The sequence below is a fragment of the Syngnathus scovelli genome, chromosome 4 (genome assembly GCF_024217435.2).
Source record: "Syngnathus scovelli strain Florida chromosome 4, RoL_Ssco_1.2, whole genome shotgun sequence".
Taxonomy (NCBI): domain Eukaryota; kingdom Metazoa; phylum Chordata; class Actinopteri; order Syngnathiformes; family Syngnathidae; genus Syngnathus; species Syngnathus scovelli.
In genome coordinates this window covers 10,479,167-10,500,985 of record NC_090850.1, presented here as the reverse complement: position 1 = coordinate 10,500,985, position 21,819 = coordinate 10,479,167, and the positions used below count along the sequence as shown (strand labels likewise).

General features: G+C 40.7%; 1 protein-coding gene across 12 annotated transcripts in view; it reads right to left on the bottom strand.

Moving 5' to 3' along the window:
• Positions 1–21,819, bottom strand: part of neo1a (neogenin 1a) — a 117,789-nt gene continuing 95,970 nt past the window's right edge. For 2 of the 12 annotated variants that reach the window (XM_049718375.2, XM_049718378.2), the window contains exons 11-29: positions 21,190–21,328; positions 20,890–20,939; positions 17,777–17,921; positions 16,413–16,523; positions 16,140–16,334; positions 14,871–14,966; positions 12,286–12,518; positions 10,100–10,238; positions 9,371–9,478; positions 9,029–9,223; positions 8,019–8,051; positions 7,735–7,803; positions 6,805–6,940; positions 6,175–6,419; positions 5,021–5,113; positions 4,596–4,751; positions 3,332–3,619; positions 2,680–2,816; positions 1–2,169 (exon numbers count right to left, since the gene is read on the bottom strand). In XM_049718375.2, coding sequence (XP_049574332.1) covers positions 2,017–2,169; positions 2,680–2,816; positions 3,332–3,619; positions 4,596–4,751; positions 5,021–5,113; positions 6,175–6,419; positions 6,805–6,940; positions 7,735–7,803; positions 8,019–8,051; positions 9,029–9,223; positions 9,371–9,478; positions 10,100–10,238; positions 12,286–12,518; positions 14,871–14,966; positions 16,140–16,334; positions 16,413–16,523; positions 17,777–17,921; positions 20,890–20,939; positions 21,190–21,328 — 2,721 coding nt within the window. In that variant the 3' untranslated portion in view covers positions 1–2,016. Of the gene's footprint in view, positions 2,306–2,679; positions 2,817–3,331; positions 3,620–4,595; positions 4,752–5,020; positions 5,114–6,174; positions 6,420–6,804; positions 6,941–7,734; positions 7,804–8,018; positions 8,052–9,028; positions 9,224–9,370; positions 9,479–10,099; positions 10,239–12,285; positions 12,519–14,870; positions 14,967–16,139; positions 16,335–16,412; positions 16,524–17,776; positions 17,922–20,889; positions 20,940–21,189; positions 21,329–21,819 lie in introns of all 12 variants that reach the window. The other 10 variants (XM_049718377.2, XM_049718380.2, XM_049718379.2 and 7 more) reach the window with 8 other exon arrangements.

Here is a 21,819-nt window from a genome sequence, read left to right as displayed (position 1 = left end):
TGATCGAACGGACAACATTTTAATTGGAACATGTTTATCACAGATATCAGTAAATTACTTCATAAAAATGAATAATGCAACATGTGTGTGAGGAGTCCAGAACATTTTGCCAGTTTACTTGACATTTATGAAATCTTTCACAGAGAATGTTTTATAAAAAATTTTAAATGTGATTTTAGGTCCAGATTTGGGAAGATGTACCTAATGTGGTGGCCAGTGCTACAACAATTGCACACGTTGTTGTCTACTTGGCCTTCTTGGATATTTGCGCTGAAATAAAACATGAAATGTTCATTTTGTTAGTATTCATATTAGCTTGTATACATACGAAAAAAAAAATTCTCCCAGACATGTTTTTCACGTTTTCTTAAAAAGCCACCGATTTTTTTTCTACACAAAGCAAAGAAATCTCTGTACATGAACAAGCAACAACATAATTCCTCACCATGAGCTGCAAAATCAACACTCGGCTGCTCAAATTTGTATTATCTCTGGAGCAGGAAAAAAAAAAATCAATTTAAAAAAATAAAATAAAACAAGACCAGCTGCCTGCTGTTTTACCTAGAGGACAACTACACTACACAAACAGCATTTGATATTCAAAACACAAGATATGTAAGAAATTTACTTTCCAAAAACTGTGAAAAAGTGCAATACAGGTTTCAACTGTTAACAACTCAACAGATAATTTCCCAAATGGAGTCCGGCCCTTATTTATTTATTTTAACTTCCCTCTTTGTTTTGTTTTTGATCAAACATCCCCCCATCTTTGTTTTGTTTTTGATCAAACATCCCCCCCCCACCCCCAAATAAAAAAAAGAAAAGGTTTGTATCCATTATTAAAATCTCCCACACTAATAATGACATTCATGATAATGGATATATGTGAGAAACATCCCGAAAGTTGAGTTTGCAAATGATGACCATAAATTTCTTTGGGTAACAGGATGATAGGAAAGTAGACTTGACATCAGGCTTGTGACTAGCCTTTTTTTCTTCTTACAAAAATGATGAGTCCCGTTCTAAAGGCCAACATGTCTTTCACGTATAATGGAACCATAATGTTGCACTCAAGGCCCACCAGGAATGAGTGTAAACGCCATGACACACTCACTTTGTATAAAAGACAACTGGTCTATTGTAGGTGATTGTTTGACTGCAGTATAAGTGTGAGTGTGCCAGGAAGGGGAGGGGCTTGTGGGGACAGCACCCTGAGTCCGAGTCAACTTAACCTTCCAACCTGCAGACACGGCAGTAAGGCTTTTAGAAAGGAGACCCTGCTGGAAAGAAAACTTGCAAAATGTTAGAACTCCTTTGTGACACTTTCCTTTCAAATCAAAGAATGACGCAATTTAAAAAATAAAAACAACATATGTACATGTTTATAAGGATACGTATGTAAAAAATAAAGAATACAATAAGGTAGAAAACAATACAATCGTGGTACAAGGGGATACAAACATACATGACTAAATGTCGGATAATGTTGGGTTGTAAAGAAGGCGGATGTCCAATGTTCACTTCACTGAAACTGCCCAATAGATATACAAAACGCACAAAAGAAACACAGAGACCGCATGGACCAACATCAATACTAGCATGTCGTTGGACTTTCGACAGACGTGCATCGTCATGTGGCACCGAACAAACAAACAAAACATGTTTGTATTTTTGCTGAGGAAGTAAGATCACAATCATTTGACCGAGTTCATTGTCTCCGAGAATGGTTCTTCATAAAAACATGAAGCGCCATGGCCATCCATCTCCTTCCTGAGATTGAGAAAGGTGAGCCAAAAAAGTTCCTAGGAGTTTTTTTTTTTTTTCTTTGCAGGACGAAAGGTGTTGGGGGGGGGTGGGGGTCTCACAGAAGTCATTTTGTGTGTCCATGGGCCACTTGCTCCCAAATGTTTTTTTTTTTTTTTTTTTTTTTTTAAAACTTTCCTGTGCCAATGGTTTATCTGTATGGAGTGTAGTGTGTGTGCGTGCGTGCATGTGTGTGTGTGCGCGTGTGTAAGCTCATGGTGCTGTGGTGATGGCATTGAGGTCCTTCATGAGGCCCTCCAAGTGGGCCATCTCCTCGGTCAGCTCATCTGGTTCGTAACTCTGAGGGAGAGGAACAGGGTTACTGCGAGGGGCGGGGGAGGGGCAGGGGGGTAGGGAGGCAAGCACCTGGAGGAGGGGAGGAGAGGAGGGAGGAGAAAAGGAGAGGAGGAGAGGGTCAGTCAGGGACCTTTCACAGAGGAAATGGAGGGGGGGAGTCAAATGGGTGGGGTGAGGCGAGCGAGGGGATAATGGATCAATAGGACTGAAGCGTGGGAAGTTACATGACCAGAAAGCGACAGCAGATGAAAGCAAAATAAACCAGCAGAAGCAAAGAAGCAAAACAATAAACCCAACATTCCAATTGTGGGTTTTGTATTAATCAGCCATAAAAAAAGTAAATGGATTCATAAATTACAGCCAACAGAGGGTGAGAATGAAGTTAAAGAAGAATGAAGAGAGAAAGAGGAAACAGAAACCGTGGTTAAAATCAAAGTACATCTGCAGCTAGCTATATAATCCAGTGCGCCAAGAAAACCTGATATGGATTTGGAAGGACAGTGTGGAATTTACATTTCCGGCACATTAAAACAATTCAGTATTGAACAGCATGAGACGTCTGCAGGCCGCAATACTCACGCTGTCTACATCCTCCAGCATCTTGCTAGTCTCTGGGACGTCGGGGGCGTTGGGCACGTTGACTATCATTGGCGTTCGAGTCCTTCCAAGAGTACCGATGCAGGCTGTTTTAACGACATGGGGGTGTGTGGGAGGCCCTGAATCAGGTGAACATACCAAGCGGAAATTTCATGAGCACCATGTTGTTCAGTAACTTGGTGTCAAACATTCAGTGGCGGTTCTATGTGGCAACCAAAAATCCGGGGGAAAATTTGCATACTTGTGATTTTGCAGCCATTTTCACATCAATGCATTATCCCTAGATTCCTTAATACACTCACACAATTTATAACTACCCATTTAAAGAATACATCTTCAATTGAACTAAAAACAAACAGGCACAAACTTAATTAAAAAGCACAATTTAGAATTGTGATGAGTCTGGAGATATTTATGTCATCGTGCTTTTTAGATATGACAAACTGCAGCATGCAAATCTATGCCAGCCGTCAGTGACGATCACTGATTTGTTGTTAGCTAGAAAATCCAAATTAGTGAATGAGATAGAAGAAGACCAACATTCTGGGATTCTGGGTTTGAATCTCATTCTGACCTACTAGCGTGGCGTTTACGTGACACAAGACACTATGAAATGCCAGAAGGTTCTGCTCACCAGTCTGAGCGAGCAGGGGAGTGCTGGGCAGCGCCGGGGACTCGAAGCTAGGGTGACCCGAAGCTGGGATGGCAGGCACAGCAAAGCTCTTCAGAGGGTGAGCGTGGGCGTGCGGGTGGGCCGAGCGCAGGGGCGGCAGGTTGCCGGTGTAGCAGCACTCTTCCTCCGTGGTGCTGGAGCCGTGGTAGCTGCCCTCGGGCTCTGCCAGTATCTCTGAGGGGCAGGAGGCCTGCGAGGATGAGGCAGCTGGAGGAAGAGGCTCCGAACAAGGTGTATTCCTCACCGACTCTGGAGGACAGAAGAGGAGGGGGAGGAGACCGATGAGGAAGCGATTTTTCTTAAGCTTAAAGTGTCATCAGCAAGTAACAACAGAGATACGAGGAGACTGCATGAGTCACACAAAGATATAGCGATATCCACCTCCTTGGAAATTTAGTGGTTGATTCATATGTAGCTCAAAAGCCATGTGAATTTTGCCGTTCATCTTAAGCATGTTGTGCAAAATGTGACATGTGCATCCAAATGCCAAGTGAAGCTTACCTGTAGGTTATATTGCATTTTAGGTTCATCCTGAAATTTGGCCTGGGAGTCAAACATGTCCCTAACACTTTTTGAGTAGTGCAGTAGTCACCACAAACAGGATACCAGACAATAACAATTTTCCCCTCAACCCATTAGAGCACTTTGTAGCCACCCAGTCTTGGACAATGCCTTTTACAAATCACATAATTTCATAGGATGCGGCCTTGCAGTTAGTAAATGAGATGTTACTTAATAAGCAAATCAGCATTTCAAGATGGCAGTTTCCGCTAAAAGAAGCAGCCCTGCACAGAACGACTGATGACACGAATTACACGTAGTCTGCATATTCAATTATTGTATTTTTTTAAACTTTTATAAAAGAATACTAAACCTAAGAAACAGCGGCAACAAAAACGCACATCTGGCTGCTCAAATTTGGCCATATGTTGTTCCTCACTACTGTCACTTCTCTCGGTCCAAATCCTCTCCACTCTAAAAACTGCCGTGTCGTGCAACAACAGCTGCTGCTACAACACTAAGCACATTTAATTGCAACTTTGATGGCAGACTTCACTGAATAACATCTGAGGTAGAAGACAGTAAAACGGGTGAGGCAGAGAACAATGGAATTGAAGAAATATATAAAAGGTGGAAACATGCTTTTTGGAATAAAATGACTCGAGTCAACGTGAGCGTCCTTTGTTGTAATTCCTCCAGCGACCAGCACGGGGCAGTGTCTCACCTGTGTCTAAATGGGAGACAGGGCTGCAGGAATGCACACGGGGGTGCCCGCTGCCCTGATGGTAGAGGTAGCTGCGCGTGGGCGACGCCAGGCTGCCCATGTGATAATGGTGCTGATGGTTATCGAGGGAATGGATGGGATGAGCGCTAATTACAGCTGTGGATTCAAATGGACATGGAGGTTTATCATGAGAGAAGGCTGAAGATGAAGGATGTGGATGCACTTCCGCTCACATACACATTCACACGCTTTCATCCTTTGTCAAGAACAAAACCATCAGCAATAAATTAATCCGGGTACAAGATGTCAGATATCCGTGGTGCTCCCATTTTTGCATTTTTCAAAGAAACAGCTTACTAAGTGTAAACAATGACACGCTCACTTATCAAACACATTCAGACACACCTCTGGTCACACAAACTTACGCTGAGGTGGCTGTGCATCAAAAGGCATCATCATTTTAGGCCTCATCCCCCGCCGGCCTGCAAGGGTCGACATGCTGTCCTCTGATTCATGGCCTAAAAAGTATGGTGGAAACCAGCCAATCAGAAAGAGCTGCTACTCTGCACTTTTTGGAGATTAATCCATTTTGAACCATGGTTCATTTCAGATGCTTTAAAAAGTCCTACATTTTGACCCAATTGTAAATAGATATTGTAAAATTTGATAAACACTTTTGATGCAAGAAGGTGGAGCAGTCATTCTGTGAACATGGCGTGTATGAAAAGCATGCATATGACTGGCAAGACAAGAAAATGGTCAAACTGATTTAAATTGGAACACTGAGTGCAGACCTCCAGAAACTTACTGAGAATCTGTGTAAAGCAGGCGCTAATTGAACACAAGTTGGATCGAGACACACAAACAACAATGGGGGAGGAGGGGCTGCTGCATTTGGCAACATTAATGAGACATATTTATGGAAGTGCGGAGCTGCCAATATAAACTAAAAATATTTTGACTGGCAAATCCGTTCGAACGTACTCGCAAATACATCCAAACTGGCTCGCAAATACGTTCAAATTTATTTGGAGCCAAATGCTAAAAACTTAGCATTTTTTCCACAACGCCACGAGGTATGCGCAAGTAAAAAAGTTTTAACCATTTGGCTTACATCATACTAATATGTTTGAAAAGTATTCTTAATCTTATGGTTTTATTGTGGCTACATTGCATGATTTTCGTTCTGCCTTTTTTCCCCCATAATGCCGCGAGGTATATTTATGCGAAAGTAAAGAACCCGTTATATTATGGGGGGTAAAATGCCAAATGTAAATGATGCAGTGCAGCCATAATAAAATCATAAAATTACAAATAAACAATTTGACTTTCTTAATTTCTCAACGTGATTGTATAATGTAGGCCAAATAATTAAAAACAAAATATTTCTTTTCTCATAGATGCACAACTCAATACCGTATGGGAAAATCTTTGGGAAAAAAAGCTCCATTGCAATGCTTAACAATAGTGGAGCACAATACCAAGCTAAAACCTAGCAACGACTGTCTGACTCAAAAGCCTGAGTCACATCATATGACCATAACATTCATTGAACTAGTTATTCTTCCCACAGACTGACCACGGTAGGAATTTCGCCTCTGCTGCAGATGGGGGTTGCTGTCCATGCCGCTGTCTGCTGGAGTTATGTCTTGGGAGGTGCGCGGGATGGGTGTTTCGGTCATGACTGGGTTTGGCTCCGGTGACTTGTCCATTGGTTTGAGCTCCAGCCGCTCATGGTGGATCCAAAGATCAGGCGGTTTCAAATCTTTGGAGTTGCTCTTGTATTTGTGCGAGCCATTGGATGACTTGGAGGCCGCCCGCTTCCTGTGTGACGTAAAGGCGAGGTTAATGGAGGAAACAACCTTACGTTAAAGGAGGCCATCTGACCATAAAGCTGTCTGTGGTTCGTGTAATCTGATCTCCTGGATGTTACAACAGGAGAGAACAGTCTGCGTGTGCTGATATGATCATAAACAAGCACAACATTCGACATCTTTTTTTTTACAATGATTGCTTGAAATTTATGACAGACTGGAAACCTTGATGGAAGAAGCAGACCTTCTGTAAATCCAATTCTTGTTGCCTCATGGGGACTACAATTGGTAAGAGCCAGACAGCCGAGAGAAGTAGTGAACTCAGTTCAAAGATTTAAGTGTTTATAGACCAAAAAAAATATAAAAAAAATTGATGTGTGATGGTTTTGGCTTACTTTTTCTGGTGTGACGTGGTGCGCCGTGTGCACAGGAAGGCCCCCACAACTACCAGGATGATGATGAACGCTCCCACTGAGATGATGATGACGATGACCAGGATGTGATTTTCATTGCTTCCCATACCGGATTTGCCTTGAAAAAGACCACTTATCACTTAGCATGGTATATGTGAATGCAGAACGATCAAATAAGCAAACAACCTGTTCTGCTGCACGAAAGTCAACAGAAGCGAAGACCTCCCCACTCCAAACTAATTTTAAGGTCTTTGAAGCATTAAAGTAGATTTCACTGTCAGTAATTTTAGAAAACTAGTTTTAAATGCCTTCAAATCTTTGCTTGTACATTCTTTTAATAATTCTTAGTAAGCTACATTAGTTCTCTTTGCTTGGCCTTTGAATGTCTTTAGCTGTTTTTAAATGCTTTTAGGGTGTTTTTGGTTTAGTAAAGCACATTGAGTTGTCTTGTGTATGAAATGTGGAAAATAAATAAAACTGCCTTGCTTTGCCCATACACGGCAATGGATGGGTATTTGACTAAATGTTCTGGATGGAAATTAATCGGTTATGGTAATCAAATGTTATTTTTTAAAAGTATTTGTGGTGAACTCCTGTTTCAATAATATTGCTCATAGGGGTTTATAATAGCATGCAAGCTAAGATGGCAAAACAAATTATAGTGACCCTAGAAAATGGTACAATTGGTGGCTTTGAAGTGGTATGACCGGCTCAAAGCGATATTTTCTTTTCTTTTTTTACAGACCCCCAAATCAATCAAGAGTCAGTTCTGCGTAATTAACCCAATTCTGAGTAATCAACAATACTGGCCATCCCTAAATATGTCCATTACAAAATTATAATCAATTTGACACTATAAGCATGTACTGTACTTATTTTGATTTGGCGCTTAAAAATGTTGAAAATTCTTACCAACTGCTGATCCAGGATCAAGGGGAAGTTGATTGCCTGGAGGCCCAGGCTTCGATGGAAGATTTGAGGCTGTCAGTGGACACAAAGAGTGGCTTCATGAGGGAAAAGATGCACTACAGAAAATCTTTAAATTGATGAATGGATTCTGGTCTTGGCATATCAGGTCAATGGGCTCGACTCCAATTTAAAACTTGCTATAAGCCAAAGCTGGAAAGTTGGAAATCTTAGCAAGAGGAGCAGACTCACAAGTGTGCACACAAAGATGAAGTGTGAGGGGTGTTTACCTTGGTCATTAGCCATTTTGTCAGAGGACTCAGCTTAAGAAGCACAGAAAAGAAGCAGAAGAAAAAAAAAATCATAAAAAAAAAAAAACACAGGTTAGCAGGGTGGCAAGTGAGAAGAAAACAGAACAAGAGATCAAGTCTGTGAGAAGGCAGTTGCAGAACAATTTGAAACTGATTTAAATGAAAACAAAACAAAAAAACAAAATACACTACTATTAAAGAAAGCTGACAAATACCGCAACTAAATAACTAAAATGTGAGATGTGCACCTTATCTGTCATTACTCTGGTGAAGAGTAACCAATAGAAGTAAAGGCTTGGGGGACAAAAATCAACAGAAATGATTATTCTCAAATGGGGGGGAGGCAATAAAAATTAAATAAGCCTTCAAAAATGGATGTAAATCCAAAATTAAACTTACTGGTTGGTAACAAGATATATTATACTGAGATCCATCTGGATTTTAATGGTCACTGTGAGAGTGGTATAAATTTAAGAATATGTTTATTTTTGTATATTTTGGAGAACATTCAAGTTTGATTAGGCAGGAATCCCAATTGTACTTACAGGGGAGTATTTATTCAATATTCAATATCAATGCTGCCAATTGTTATATTACAAATTATATAAAGTGAAAATGGAGTTACGAGACGAAATAAAAAGTGCAAAGTTGCAAGAACCGAGACGGACTTGGCAGTTAACGACATCATCCACGACGTAAGATCTTAAAAAGTGCAAAGTCGGAATGTAACACGAGGCGTTAAAACTCGACACTTTTTTTTGAGTCCCTCAACCACTGTTGGACCTCTAGGAACGGACTATATGGGGGAACATAGTATTTACTCAAACGTGACCCAAATGAAGTGGCCAATGAGTGTGATTATGCAAGAATATAGCAATTTGTGACCTCCATTTAAGTACAAAATAACACTCCTCAACAATTTATTCGGCAGCCTCACGCTTCTAATTGCATCTCATATTTAGTTGCCATGTCATTTTAGAGAAACTCACTCTTTGGGGTCCTAAAGTGTACAGCCTCAGACGTGGGGCCCATGCCCTTTGAGTTTCGAGCCTCAATCTTGAAATAGTATGTGGTGTCTAGAGTAAGGTCCTGGATCTGGTGAGTCAGGCGGTTGCCCAACACGGGTTCAACGACCCAGTCGTGGTCCTCCGCATTGACATCTGTGCTGTAGTAGATGATGTAACCTATAAAAAGGGGTGCAAAGAGGTAGATTATGTGCTTTGATGGCTTTAATGCCAGCTCTGGTTTTCACGTGGAAAAGTGGACTAATTCAGGCCAGATGTGTGGGGGAAAACCGAATGAGACCACCACGTGACGATTTTGAGACTTACCTGTGATCTTCCCATTGGCCTCAGAGGGAGGCTGCCAGTTGATGATGATGGTGCGAGGCTTGTTCTCTTTGCTCACCACTGTCACATCTTTGGGGGACGAGCTAGGAACTAAAGGTGGGGATTGACAAGAGGGTATTCACCACAGCAAAAAAAATAAACCTCATTCATGCTACATTGTTATCCTGAATGTTGGCAAATGTATACTAACTATTCATCCTGTCTAACTAATCTTAAAGTATTGCTTTGCTACCGTCTGTTTGTACCCTGCAGGCCTGTTCCAAATATAGCTCACCATGATGAATTTTGGAAAACAGTTGTAGAAGTTTTAAAATGTAATCAACGGAAGATCTTTCAAAGTGTTGCATATTGGTATTTATCAGTTTTCTAACTATTGTGCGAAATCATTAACATGATCAATTTTGTCACATAACGGATTCGCAGATTTCTTTATCATCAGGCCAAATAATAACATGACCAAATGTATTATTTCAGAAGTAAGCCTCTGTAAGGCAGACACCAATTATTGACAGATTTTTGCTACTCGCTGCAGGGCTCTGTCTGTATTTTCCCAAGCAAACAGTGGGAGATGTAAAGAAAAAAAAAATCAGTTTATCATTGTAGCATCTTAAACTCGCATGTGGCTGTGATCTAATTAATGATTAGCTGCTACAATCAGTGAGAGGTTTATGCATTTTGTCACATTTCGATGCATGTTTGTGGCGCTCCTACTGGTTTCAAAGGTGGTTCCCTGGGCTGTCATGCTCCATGTGCTCGTGCGTCGACCTTTGGTCACCATAACGGAGAACTCGTATAAGGTGTTGGGCTTCAGTCCTGACACCATGTGGTTTAGGCTGGTGGTGTTGGCAACCTGTGAACAGGAGAACAGGACATCATTCTTGGACCTCAATGTAAAATAGTAATAATAAAATAATAAAAATAATTATTTATAATGTTATACATGCAAAATGGTTCAGTGTCTGCCAATGTTATTTCATGTTATTACTTCTTTCAAAACTAAAGGCTTTCACTTGCATTTGCTAGTATCAGCAATAGTAATAGCAACATGAATATTCCATTTTTTAAGAAATCCAAGGTAGGGTTATATACTACATACCGTATTTTACGCACTATAAGGCGCACCTAAAAACCTCCAATTTTCTCAAAAGCCGACAGTGCGCCTTATAATCAGCTGCGCCTTATATATGGACCAATATTGAGCCACTACAGCAGGCGTGTCCAAAGTCCGGCCCGTGGGCCAAATGTATATATCTTCTATATGGACAAAGTTTTAAAATGGGCCATTCATTGAAGGTGCGCCTTATAATCCGGTGGGCCTTACATATGGACAAAGTTTTAAAATGGGCCATTCATTGAAGGTGCGTTTTATAATCCGGTGCGCCTTATAGTGCGGAAAATACGGTAGTCGTAATTTTCAATTGTGGAAAACATGGATCTTCAAAAGGACACAGGTGATGTCATTACTGCTTAAGTTAATATTGGAGTTTCTGATGTTATTGTCCACAAGATATAAATCAGTGTTGTGTTGTTGTTTTTTTTCTCCCCCTTGTCTCTAGTCAGGTCTCTGGCAATGACCTGAACTTGAAGAAAATGTTTCAGCCTGCTTCGCCGAACCGAGAAGTTGGCTGCCGCCCTCTGCATGTACTGTGTCAAACAAAGACAACTAAAGTCCCTGAGGAAGGACTGCGTGGACTTTCAGGAGATTCCAAACTCAAGAAACACTCTTGTGACTATGCAAGTATGTGCTTCAACACGAAGAGCACCTACTGACTGTGGTTTCTTTCATGGCCACAGTTTTACCGTACAACTGGTTTGAAACATTTAGCACACATCTATTACAAAGAGACAGCTGCTCCAGTTTGACCTTTATTGAATTTAAAGGTCATTTCTTTATTTATTTTTTTGTTTTACTATCAAATTTAATTCATATTACAAGGGATGTCTACTCAGTTTTTTAAGAGTATAATCTAGAATGGCATTTTTAAGATTAATGTTCTGTTCTCAAGTGGGGCAGTACAACAGCAGATGGTGAAACAGGGAAAGGCAGAAGGCAGAGAATCTATAAGCAGCATGAGAGTTCCTCACACGAAGTATTAGACCAATATAAAAAAGACCTTGTTAATAGACGTGTAAATATATTGGATTTAGTTAATTGAATAGAAACATAATGAGCCTGTAAAGCTCTTTAATCACTCTTGCAGTGTGCAAATCACTCAAATTCAACCAGCAATTCATGTCAGCGGGGTGTGCTGTACTAGAAAATAGAGCGGTTGAGGCTAACAATTTGTAGCGAGCTTAAAACGCACAATGTTTTCAGAGGAAAAAGAAAACAGAAGTTGTCAGTAACAGTGGCAATGTAAGATGGCTGAGAGAGGCCCATTGATAGCCCATTCATATACAGTTTAAGAAAGCAAATAAGCACGAGTTAATCCGCCAACCTTCCACACCAGGCATGGGAAAGCGCAATGTGCCAGGAAACTGTGAATGCAATTGTACCACGATGTGCTGTGTATATTACTACAAGTAGACATTTGGCAAATGCAGAAATCAGATGGCGTGGCTATGCCAAATATTTTCAAACCTCTTGCATAATTCTTGCTGAAATCTGGTCCAAGATTTCAAATGGTAGTGAATAAAACCATTTCAATACTGTAGGCATTTTTTTGTTTCCAAACCCATTTTCACAATAATGTGAACAACAGTTGAACAAGCTATTATCCTTGACTTTAGATTTCAGAAGTTATGTAGCCTTAAACATACCGTATTTTCCTCACTATAAGGTGCACTATATGGCGCACCGGACAGAAAAGCCAAATGGCTGGATTTTCTCGTGTTAAAACATGTTTAACAATATTCCTTGATAGTATATATTGTGTCGTACTCCACAAGAGTCTTACCTTCATTTTGGTGTTGGCAGGGATGTTGGTCTTCCAGCGCACTGTGTAGTAGCGGTTATCTGTGATCTTTTGGTTCTTCGGCAGCGAGTTGTCCGCCCAGGTGACTTTAATGGTGTCATGGCTCAAAACGGAGGCCTGAACACCCACAGGTGGCATCATGGGGGTGGGATCTGGAACTGGGGTGTATGGAGCATGGAAGAGTTCGTACAGGTCAACATCAGGGTCTATGGGGTCTGCCCAACAGGCAGTAAACCCGCAGCCAAGCGTCCAAATTAAAATGAGCAAATTAAAACACAAAGAAATGCATGACATGGTCATGACACAATCAGGCAGGAGTCCAGATGGGATGCAGGGTAAAAAAAGAGCCAGAAAAACAAGGTTATTGAGTTACAAAGAAGAATGGCGGGTGAAAGGTGAAACCAAACATAAGCACAACAAAGATGGGATTGGGAAGGGTGAAGAAAAAGAGAAAAGATTCTATTAGAAAAATATCCACTAACCTCTAAAATCAGACAAATCTACAGACTTTTAAAGGTTGCTGTGTGATATCACTACTAGTGCTACTGTGAGAAAAAGGAAGAGATGCTCGATTATAGACTACAGAGAATTGTTTTTCATACTTCCATTCAATTGTTTTGGGGGGAACATGGTAGGAAATGTTGAATATAAAGCAAAAATGCCCACAAATATGTACGTAAATTATGTTTGACTTAAGGGTGCGCCCCTCCCTTGCACATTTGCTTGACTTCTTCATGGTCTTCACTTCATTAAGTGATAAAAGAGTAAGCTTTGGTCAGTCATCCGCGATGACTCTCTTCAACCACTTGTTGGTCCTCACCCTGCATGACTCCATTCTCTGTTCCAAGCACTTTGATGAAAACCAAAGCGTTCATGCGGTTAAGGAGAGTATTGTGGTTTTTGAGTGAAATGCAGAAGCTGTTTTTCTCTCTTTTTTACCAAACTCAAAAGTGGGCCCCTGTTATTTGTAAAGGGGTTAATAAATTCATTTTCTTCAAACTTTGCTCGCTCCTCACTCAAGTTATGCCCGCCCCACACTTTTGCAACCCAAGTTCACCAAGTTTTTTTTTTAAGAGTTTTATGTTTCCTAAGTATAAATCCTATGTAGGTCAGCTTGTCTTTTTAATCCTGACTTGAACAAACTGGCAGGAAAAAAACGCGCCCCCGAGGAGGCAGCAACAGACGACGGTGGAAGGATTTTTGGTTCTGCTTTGAGAAGAAACGTTTGGATCTGACGAAGGGTTGCCAAAGTCACCACAGGGGGTCCGGGTGTGTGCAGCACTGTGTGTGTCTACGAGGATGTGAGGCGGAGCAATGAATCTTATAGAGAAGCTTGTGCATGTGTGCACTTAGACTGCCACCCGCCCTCAAAGCACGCTGACGTGATTCATGTCATTCAGAATCCCGCCCTCAGTATTGCAACAGAGCTGTGGAGGAGACAAAGTGGCGCCATCAAGGCTGAGCGGGGAGCTGCGAGTCTAGATTTGAACGTGTGAAGGGTGCAGACCCCCTCTTTTGGGACGCCCCAGGGATCCCATGCAACTTATCGTCATACGCTGACGCAGAGAGTGTATGAAGTCTGCTTTTATGGAACAACACTAGAAGTGCTTTACACTTGAAGATCATTTGTGGCTTGCGTTTTGGTCTGTAATTGAGATGTGCGTATGTTATAATTAGTTTGTCTTTGGTCATGGCTGAGGGCAGCAGAGCTCTTAAACACAAAGGGACAGGAATCATGCCTAAATAACCGTTAAATGAAGCAAGTGGAGCACTGTGTGGATTGGCTGTTATTTTTAATCAACACACCTACCTCCACATAGTTTAGCGTCTTTGTGCTGCGCTATGGTTTATTTCTTTACTTTGCTTTTAAATGTCTTAAACTCAAATCGATTATTCTATCGAGTAATCGGCTAAAATCTTATTTTGCATCAAAGTGGATTTCAAAACCACCAGCCCATTTAATGTTATTTATTATACACTGTTTAGTGAATAAAAACAACTAAATAACCATTAAATATATAATTCAAGAGTAATTATGTCGTTCTCTCCAAATTGATTCAGTTACTGGTGTAATTGTTTTTGAAGTAAAAGCAGACGTTTGCAAATGTCGAGTTTTGATTAAACTCAAAAGATATTCTGAATAATTACTGTTGAGAGGCTGACAGAAGATTTGGACAATTCTAAGGTTAAAATGGCTGTAACGGATTACGCAATTATTAAAATAGTTGTCGATTAATTTTATGATCAATTACTAGTCAATTAATCAATTAAAATTGATGACTCTAAAATAAAGCTGCCTTGTCTTGCCTTTTTAAGGCAAACAGTTGATTGAAGAGAGGTCCTCCTTGGGGATTTGGCGCGCTGACTTATCCTGTCTCATTATGATTTACAGTTACACAGGATACTCACTATCTACAACATTAGGTGCACTTTTACACTCTAATGAGATCCAATTCAAGCTATTATTTCATAAGTAGACCCAATGTTACTATAAAACAACAAAGCTGTGAAGATAAAGGTGTCAACCAGTCTTGCGGGTCCTTTGGTGATAGTTTTGCACTTCCTACCTGACTGTGGCCTTGTGATGGCGCTCTCATATACAGGAATCCCCTCACCCACGTTGTTGAAGGCCTTGAGTGTGATCACATAGTGGGAGCTGGGGTCTGAACAAGAGAGATGCAAACATGGAGTGTGGCAATATAAATTGATGCAGCCATCTAATTAAGCTGAAACTCTAGAGATACTCAACTCATAATGGCGATATTAGAGAAAGCATTTGAATAAAAAAAAAAAATCGTCTTGCTGTGACTGTAATGAAGGCTTCAAATATGGCAATATGCTACCATAAATATTTCAGAAACATGACAGACTAGCGATTGATACTAGCACTATCTAAAACAAGTCAAACATTGGTTTTAAGATCAAAATAATATCAGAATTGATCACATTTTAAGTCCTCAAAGAGCAGCAAAAAAAAAAAAGATATGGCATACTCGAGAAGAACATTTTAAATGGGAAGTCAACCCTCAAATTTTCTTTGCAACGATATGTTCTGTGCAGCCCAAATAATGAAAACACAGAGTTCTAATCAATGTTTTGTTTGTGGAATATTAATTCAACAAGCAAAATCCACCCATTTTTATCCATCTCAAGGGGCGGCTATTTTGCCACTTGCTGTGGACCGAAATTGACGTCACAGTTGCTCAGGGCTAGGTCACAACCAATCACGGGTGCATGGGAAAAACGTTGAGCCGTTTGCTTGTTTTCGGGATGTGGGAGGAAACCGGAGTGCCCGAAGAAAACCCACACGGGCACGGGGAGAACATGCAAGCTCCACACAGGGAGGATCGGCGGTGGAATTGAACCGGCACCTTCCTAACAATGAGGCAGACATGCTAACCAGCGTGCCACCGAGCCGCCTGTTGGTTAACTCGTTTTCCACAAATGCAATAGAATCTTTGGGGTGACTTCCCTTTAACAACTTTACAAGTACTAAAATGACCAAAAAGTCTTTAAATCCGTTTCTGTCGCCGGATGGTGTGATGAGCAACTTGCGGAATAAGTTCAGTGCTCATTAATCCTCTAAATTGCCACTATGAATAAAACCAGTGGTGCAATTTAATTATCTTTATGTAACAAAATCCAACCAATTTGCATCTTTTTAAAAAGAGCAGCAGGTTTGGCTTCTTCCCAAGGCCTTTTTAGTGTCTGACTAGTACTGTCAGACACAAACACGCATCAGTGTAATTAAGTGACAGGCGATGGACGAGTCAACAAGTCAGTACGTCTTTGAAAAACGCAACACATACCTTACCTCCAAAATGGCTTTTTCTTACCGAGATTTTCAATGGTGTAGTAGCGCTGCTTGTAATCTACTTTGATGGTCTGAGCATGAGGGCTGCCAATGCCGTAACCAATGCTGTAGCCACGTACAACAATGTCCTGGTTTTCTGGCGGCGTCCAGCTCACCACGATGCTGCTGACCAGTGGACGGACGTGAAGCGAACTGGGCTGGTCTGGGACCCGTGATTCTGGTAAGGGAAATTCCAAATAAAACATTTACCAAAAGACAACTATATGGATAAGCCGGTATTAAATAAGAATATTACCATCCAAATCACTCTCAAATGTCTCTGCAGTAGTCCAGTCGGTGGCTGGGCCCGTGCCATTCACTGTGATGGCAGACACTCGGAAGGAATACTCTGTCCCACGCTCAAGACCTGCACCAGGAATAAAAAGTTAACTTCTACTGACTTGCATTTGAGTGAAAATATTCTTCAACAGATGCACAAAACCACTCTGCATGATATGACGATAAATTTTTTAAGCCTCCCCCCCACCATGGTACTATTCCCTTCTCAAAAACATCAAGACATTGAAATTTGACATCTCCACATGGGTTTAGACTGTTTTGATAGATGCAAATATGCAGCACGTCTTAAAAGAAACAGCTTGATGGAAGTGAGAAAAAAAATTAAAAGGATTAGGAAAAATCTAGATCCAGTTTCACGACTGGGTGCCGGGAATGGCATTCATGAGGAGACTGAACTGCTGCTATATTCGTCTGGGGGAGAAAAGAAGACAAAAGAAGCATCATTGTAAAATAGTCCAATTTGTTTTCAGCATGCTCGTCTTGTAGTTGATACCTACGCCATGTACCGACTATTCTGGGCCACCCTTGGGGTAGCTTCTAAAGTCTGCCAAACCCAGTGCCTCCGAGGCTACATCTCCCTCTTAATGCATTTAAACCAACAAACAAGTCTCTGATTCTTGCCTCCGGAATGTTTGAGAAAAGATTCAACTTTTAAGTGCATATTCTCTTTGATGCAGCACACAGTGGGAGGTCATACCACTTGAAAGTTGCTGAGCCAACATCTAATTTTAATCACTGATTGATTTGGGTGATAGCCGTGGGGGACGCAACAGGCACGTGCAAACCCAATGAGACAACTTACGGTCATATGCATGCCCCAATAAATTAAATAGGCTCTGGGTCATTCAGTCCCCATTCGAAAGAAAAATAACCTCCAAGCAACATTTTGGGCATACAAGTACACATATACAAAAATAGCTAATTGAATGATAAGAGCTGACAGCAAGGGTAAAGTGCAGCCAACATAGAGCCTGCTATGTTTTTCTTTGCCCAAAAGTAATCGAGAATTGAACCTCATTGCGACTGGTTAGTAAATAATTGTATGTATTAGTTCTATACAGTATATAAGTGCATGACTTGATTGCTTTCCAAGAAAAGATCTTAATCTGAATAGTGTAAAACTTAAAAAAATAAATAAATAAATTAAAAAAACCACAAAATCCATAACTAGTAAAAGGTCAAAGCATCTCAGATTGGATTGTGTTCAACTGCAGACATTTTAATGTATATAGCATTTCCTAGATCTAAATATGTTAATACAGCAGGGTGAGTTCATTACTAAAATGATTCTAGCAGTGCCAGTCAGTCAGTATTTGTTACCATCAATGAGCTTGGACAGCTGGGTCCCTCCGGTGGTCTCCGCTGTCTCACTTCTCCGTGATCCTTTACGGTATCGGATCTTGTATCCGGTGATTTCGCCATTCTGGGAATTTGAGGGCGGCGGCTGCCACCGAAGCATGATGCTCTGTTAAGGGCAAATGAGAGTCAATGCTAGCAAAAACTTTATGAAAAAAGCTCCATGTGGAGTGAAATACTACAGGAAGTGAATGTTTATTTTTTTTGTTACGTCTAGCTGGGTATCTGCAAATGTTAAAATAACGCAGACATGACAAATCTGCTTGACCAATGAGTGACCATCAGCGGTCAATGCTATCTCAACTCATTCGACCCAATGGTCCCATGGGCCGTGGACACACCACACATAAAACCCAGATATCAACAACACCCAGAAAGGGCTGGCTTCTCTCAGCCGAGCTCAACTGAGATGGACTGACGCCAAGTAGAAAGGTTCTGATCTGACGAGTCCACGTTTCAAATTGTTTTCTGAAATTACATACACTCCAAGGCCGTACCCAGATTGATATAAGCGTCAAATTCAAAAGCATCTGTTATGGTGGGGGTGTGTGTTAGCCCACATGGCAGGGCAAATTTTTTAGATCTGTGAAGGCAACATTGATTATGAAAAGTACATACAGGATTCGGACCAAATAAAACTTTCCATCCAAGCAATGTGTTTGAAGGGGAAAAACATGCCACTGTCCCAGCTTTGTTGGGATGTCTCGCAGGCATCAAATTTAAAATAAGTGAATATTTGCAAAAAACAATCAGGTTTGAACAATAAATATAAACAATATGTTGCCTTTGTAGTGTATTCAATTGAATAGACCATGAAGATAATTTTCAAATGACTGTATTCTGTTTTTAATTGACATATGACACAATGTCCCAACTTCATTGGAATTGTGATCTGTAATAGAACACCTGTGAGTGTGATGCTGGAGCAAGTCAGTGCACGCCTCGCGAGCACTGATGCTTGTGTGGTAGGTTCCAAAAAAAAAACCTGTGACCAGCTAAGGTGCTGCCATAATGTGGAAATGAGACACACGGTGAGCTCATTTGTATTATCTTGACAGTGGTGTGAATGCCTGACAAAAAAATACACACAGGCATGAGAGCTCAATGTGGGAAATTCGTTTGCCGGCCGCACACGTCACGCTGAGATTCATGCAACCGGAATTCTGAATGTGTTTAAAGAGATACGTTGGGGGTAGCTCAGCAGGAGCTCGGAGTTAATTAATGCTTCCCCTACTGTCACACCAGTTTACAAAAGGCCCAATGCATGAACAAGTCACACTCACTTTCCGATACGGCCCCGTTGGGTAAAAGGTACAAATCCAATTGTGTGACGTGTGTTTTCCATTTGACATAATCAGCCGCTACTCTTGCATTTGTCTATTCTTCTTACTTGAAACAAAGTTGATGTGAGTCACATGGAAGAACGTGAAGAGGAAATGCGAGTGAACAGCAAATATGAAAGATATGACAGCAATTTTTTCAATATTACAGTTAGCAAATGAAATGAGGCATAATCTATATAATTTTTGACTGCTTCTGATGAAAATTAAACTATCGGAATGCAAAAAAAAAAAAAAGAATAGGAGGAAGGAAGAATTCAAAGGATTTGTGGGAAGCCTTATTTGTTTCACAGTTAAATTTTGTTTCTGCCTTGAGACCAAAACAAAACAAGTGCGTGTCAATTCTCATCCTATCAAACGAATTACTCCTTTTAACATTTGCAGCAGCACCCGTTGTTTTCTAGCACTCAAATCTCAGCTGACTCTCCCTCAACATGGGTGGCCAGTTCCCGCTCAAGCTGCTTGTGTGTGATAGGATTATTGAACAGCTTCTTCTTCCGCATTGCTTTGACAGTTCTCTCTCACTGTGGGCAACACTGACCAGCAAAGAGTCCTCCAACATTTGCAGTTAGTTCACGCACTTTTTTTTTTTTTTTTCTTCGCCTCTCCTTCCAGGTTCTTGGTCTACATGTTATGTTTCACTTATCATTAGTAAGAAACATCTTTACAAAACGTATGCACCAGTTGGTGGAAGCATACCATAAAAAAGCCTGCAGCCCTCCGATTGAAGATGGACCTTAATGGATAAAAAGAGGCCGTCTTCCTGTTTTCATCAGGAGCCTGTTGTGAAGCCTGCAGCCACTTCAGCTGCCTATCGAATCGGCAGTGTCACACAAGAGCTACAATGTGCTCGACTGTAATAAATTGGATTCAACAATTATAGTTAAAAAAAACCTCTGTCACCCAAAGACTTGCTATAAGGCTTGGGAGGTGGAGAATCAATGGTAGAAAAGACAAAACACTATGCTGCTCAAACAAAAGATGGAGTATGCAATCAGAGCAACTATTTATTGGATGATATTTGGGGAAAATGTTTCTACACTTTATGGTAAAATATCTGTTATGGTTAAACAGTAACATCACCAGATGTAGAATCCATCTCAAATCAATATTGTGACCATCCCATTGCAGATTTTGAGGGAATTTATGTTCCCGCTTTTTATAGTATATAATGTAGCCAAGTCTAAATTTAGACCCCCGTGGGGACAAGCGGAGAAGAAAATGGAAAATGAATTTCGGTCAAAATTTTCTTGCGACAACAACAATCACTAAAACTGATGGCAAACATTTTGCGAACATTTACGACTTTGAAACGAACCCCGACAAACTCCGTTGAGAACGTAACATTCACTGCCTACGAAAACTCTCACAATTTTTCGCGGCTCAGACTTTAGATACAAAATCACAACAAATTACAAGTGAAATAATACCAGTTAACAGTATTTCATTGCAGTACTTAATATGTAAGACTTGCACATCGATTTAGCAGTACGTCTTTAGCTGAAAGTATACTGATGGAGCATGGTACAGAGGAAAAGTACTTGTGACAGCCCAGTCTGCTACTGATGAGACGATCAATAAGGGTTCACACACCCTCGCACGCACACTACTGGTGCGTTTTTTGAGTGTTGGCAGAGAATCTATTTTTTCACAAAACAAGGAGCTCACACTCAGAGAACCCCCTCCACCCCCCCCCCCCCCCCCACCCGTCCCAAAACCTTTCATACTGTGGCTTACCTTTGAGTTTTGCACTTCAAGAGTAAAATTTTGAGGAGGCGCACTTGGCACTGCAAGGAAAAAAAAACATTAATCATAGAAGAAAAGTCACACTCACTCACAAAATCAATACAACTGGCTGCCTTTACAAAGATGATCATTCTTACTTTTGATTGACTGTGTCAATCAAGAAATTTCACACTATATTTATTATTGTGGATTACAATGGTGCAGCACACCTATGCATCATATTGAGAGCTGTCTCTAACAAGCTAGTTGTTTTATCAAATAGGTTCCCAGGACAAATTTATTATTACTGACCGTCAGACAATGTGCGGACTATAATATCGTCAGTGGAGACACCTGGACCGTGCTTATTGTTGGCAACAACACGGAAACTGTACTGCGTGTTCTTCTTCAGACCGGTCATGGTGAATGACAGACCATCGACATCAACATCCTACAAGATAGACAGAAACATGTGAGTAGTCTCTTAAAAAAAGATCTGTATTGCAAGGATGAGACATATATTCCTAATATCGATTCACATACACTGAACAAGCTTAGCAATTTTTTTGGGGCATTTCCGTTTTTCTTCACTGTGCCCTCTTTTATGTTATTATAACATTAAACTGTCACGGCTGTTACATGAAGGTCTCCCAAAAGTGAGAGTAATGAAGCATTATCTTAAACATCTTATCCAAATTCAGACCATAAAACATTGCTTCCTCGCAAATTTCGCTTCACTAACTAGGCCAATCAGCGTGTCCTAAATTTCTTAAAGCTCATTTGCATTCAGTTCTTAGTTTGTCAAACCTAACAATGTTTTCATACAAGTCTAATAATAACTTCTTGACGTGATTATTATCTACAGCAACTTTATACCGAAAGAGGCATTCGAGAGTCATCGTTCCCTTTTACAGATATAGTGTTAGAGGTCATCTCTTTGCG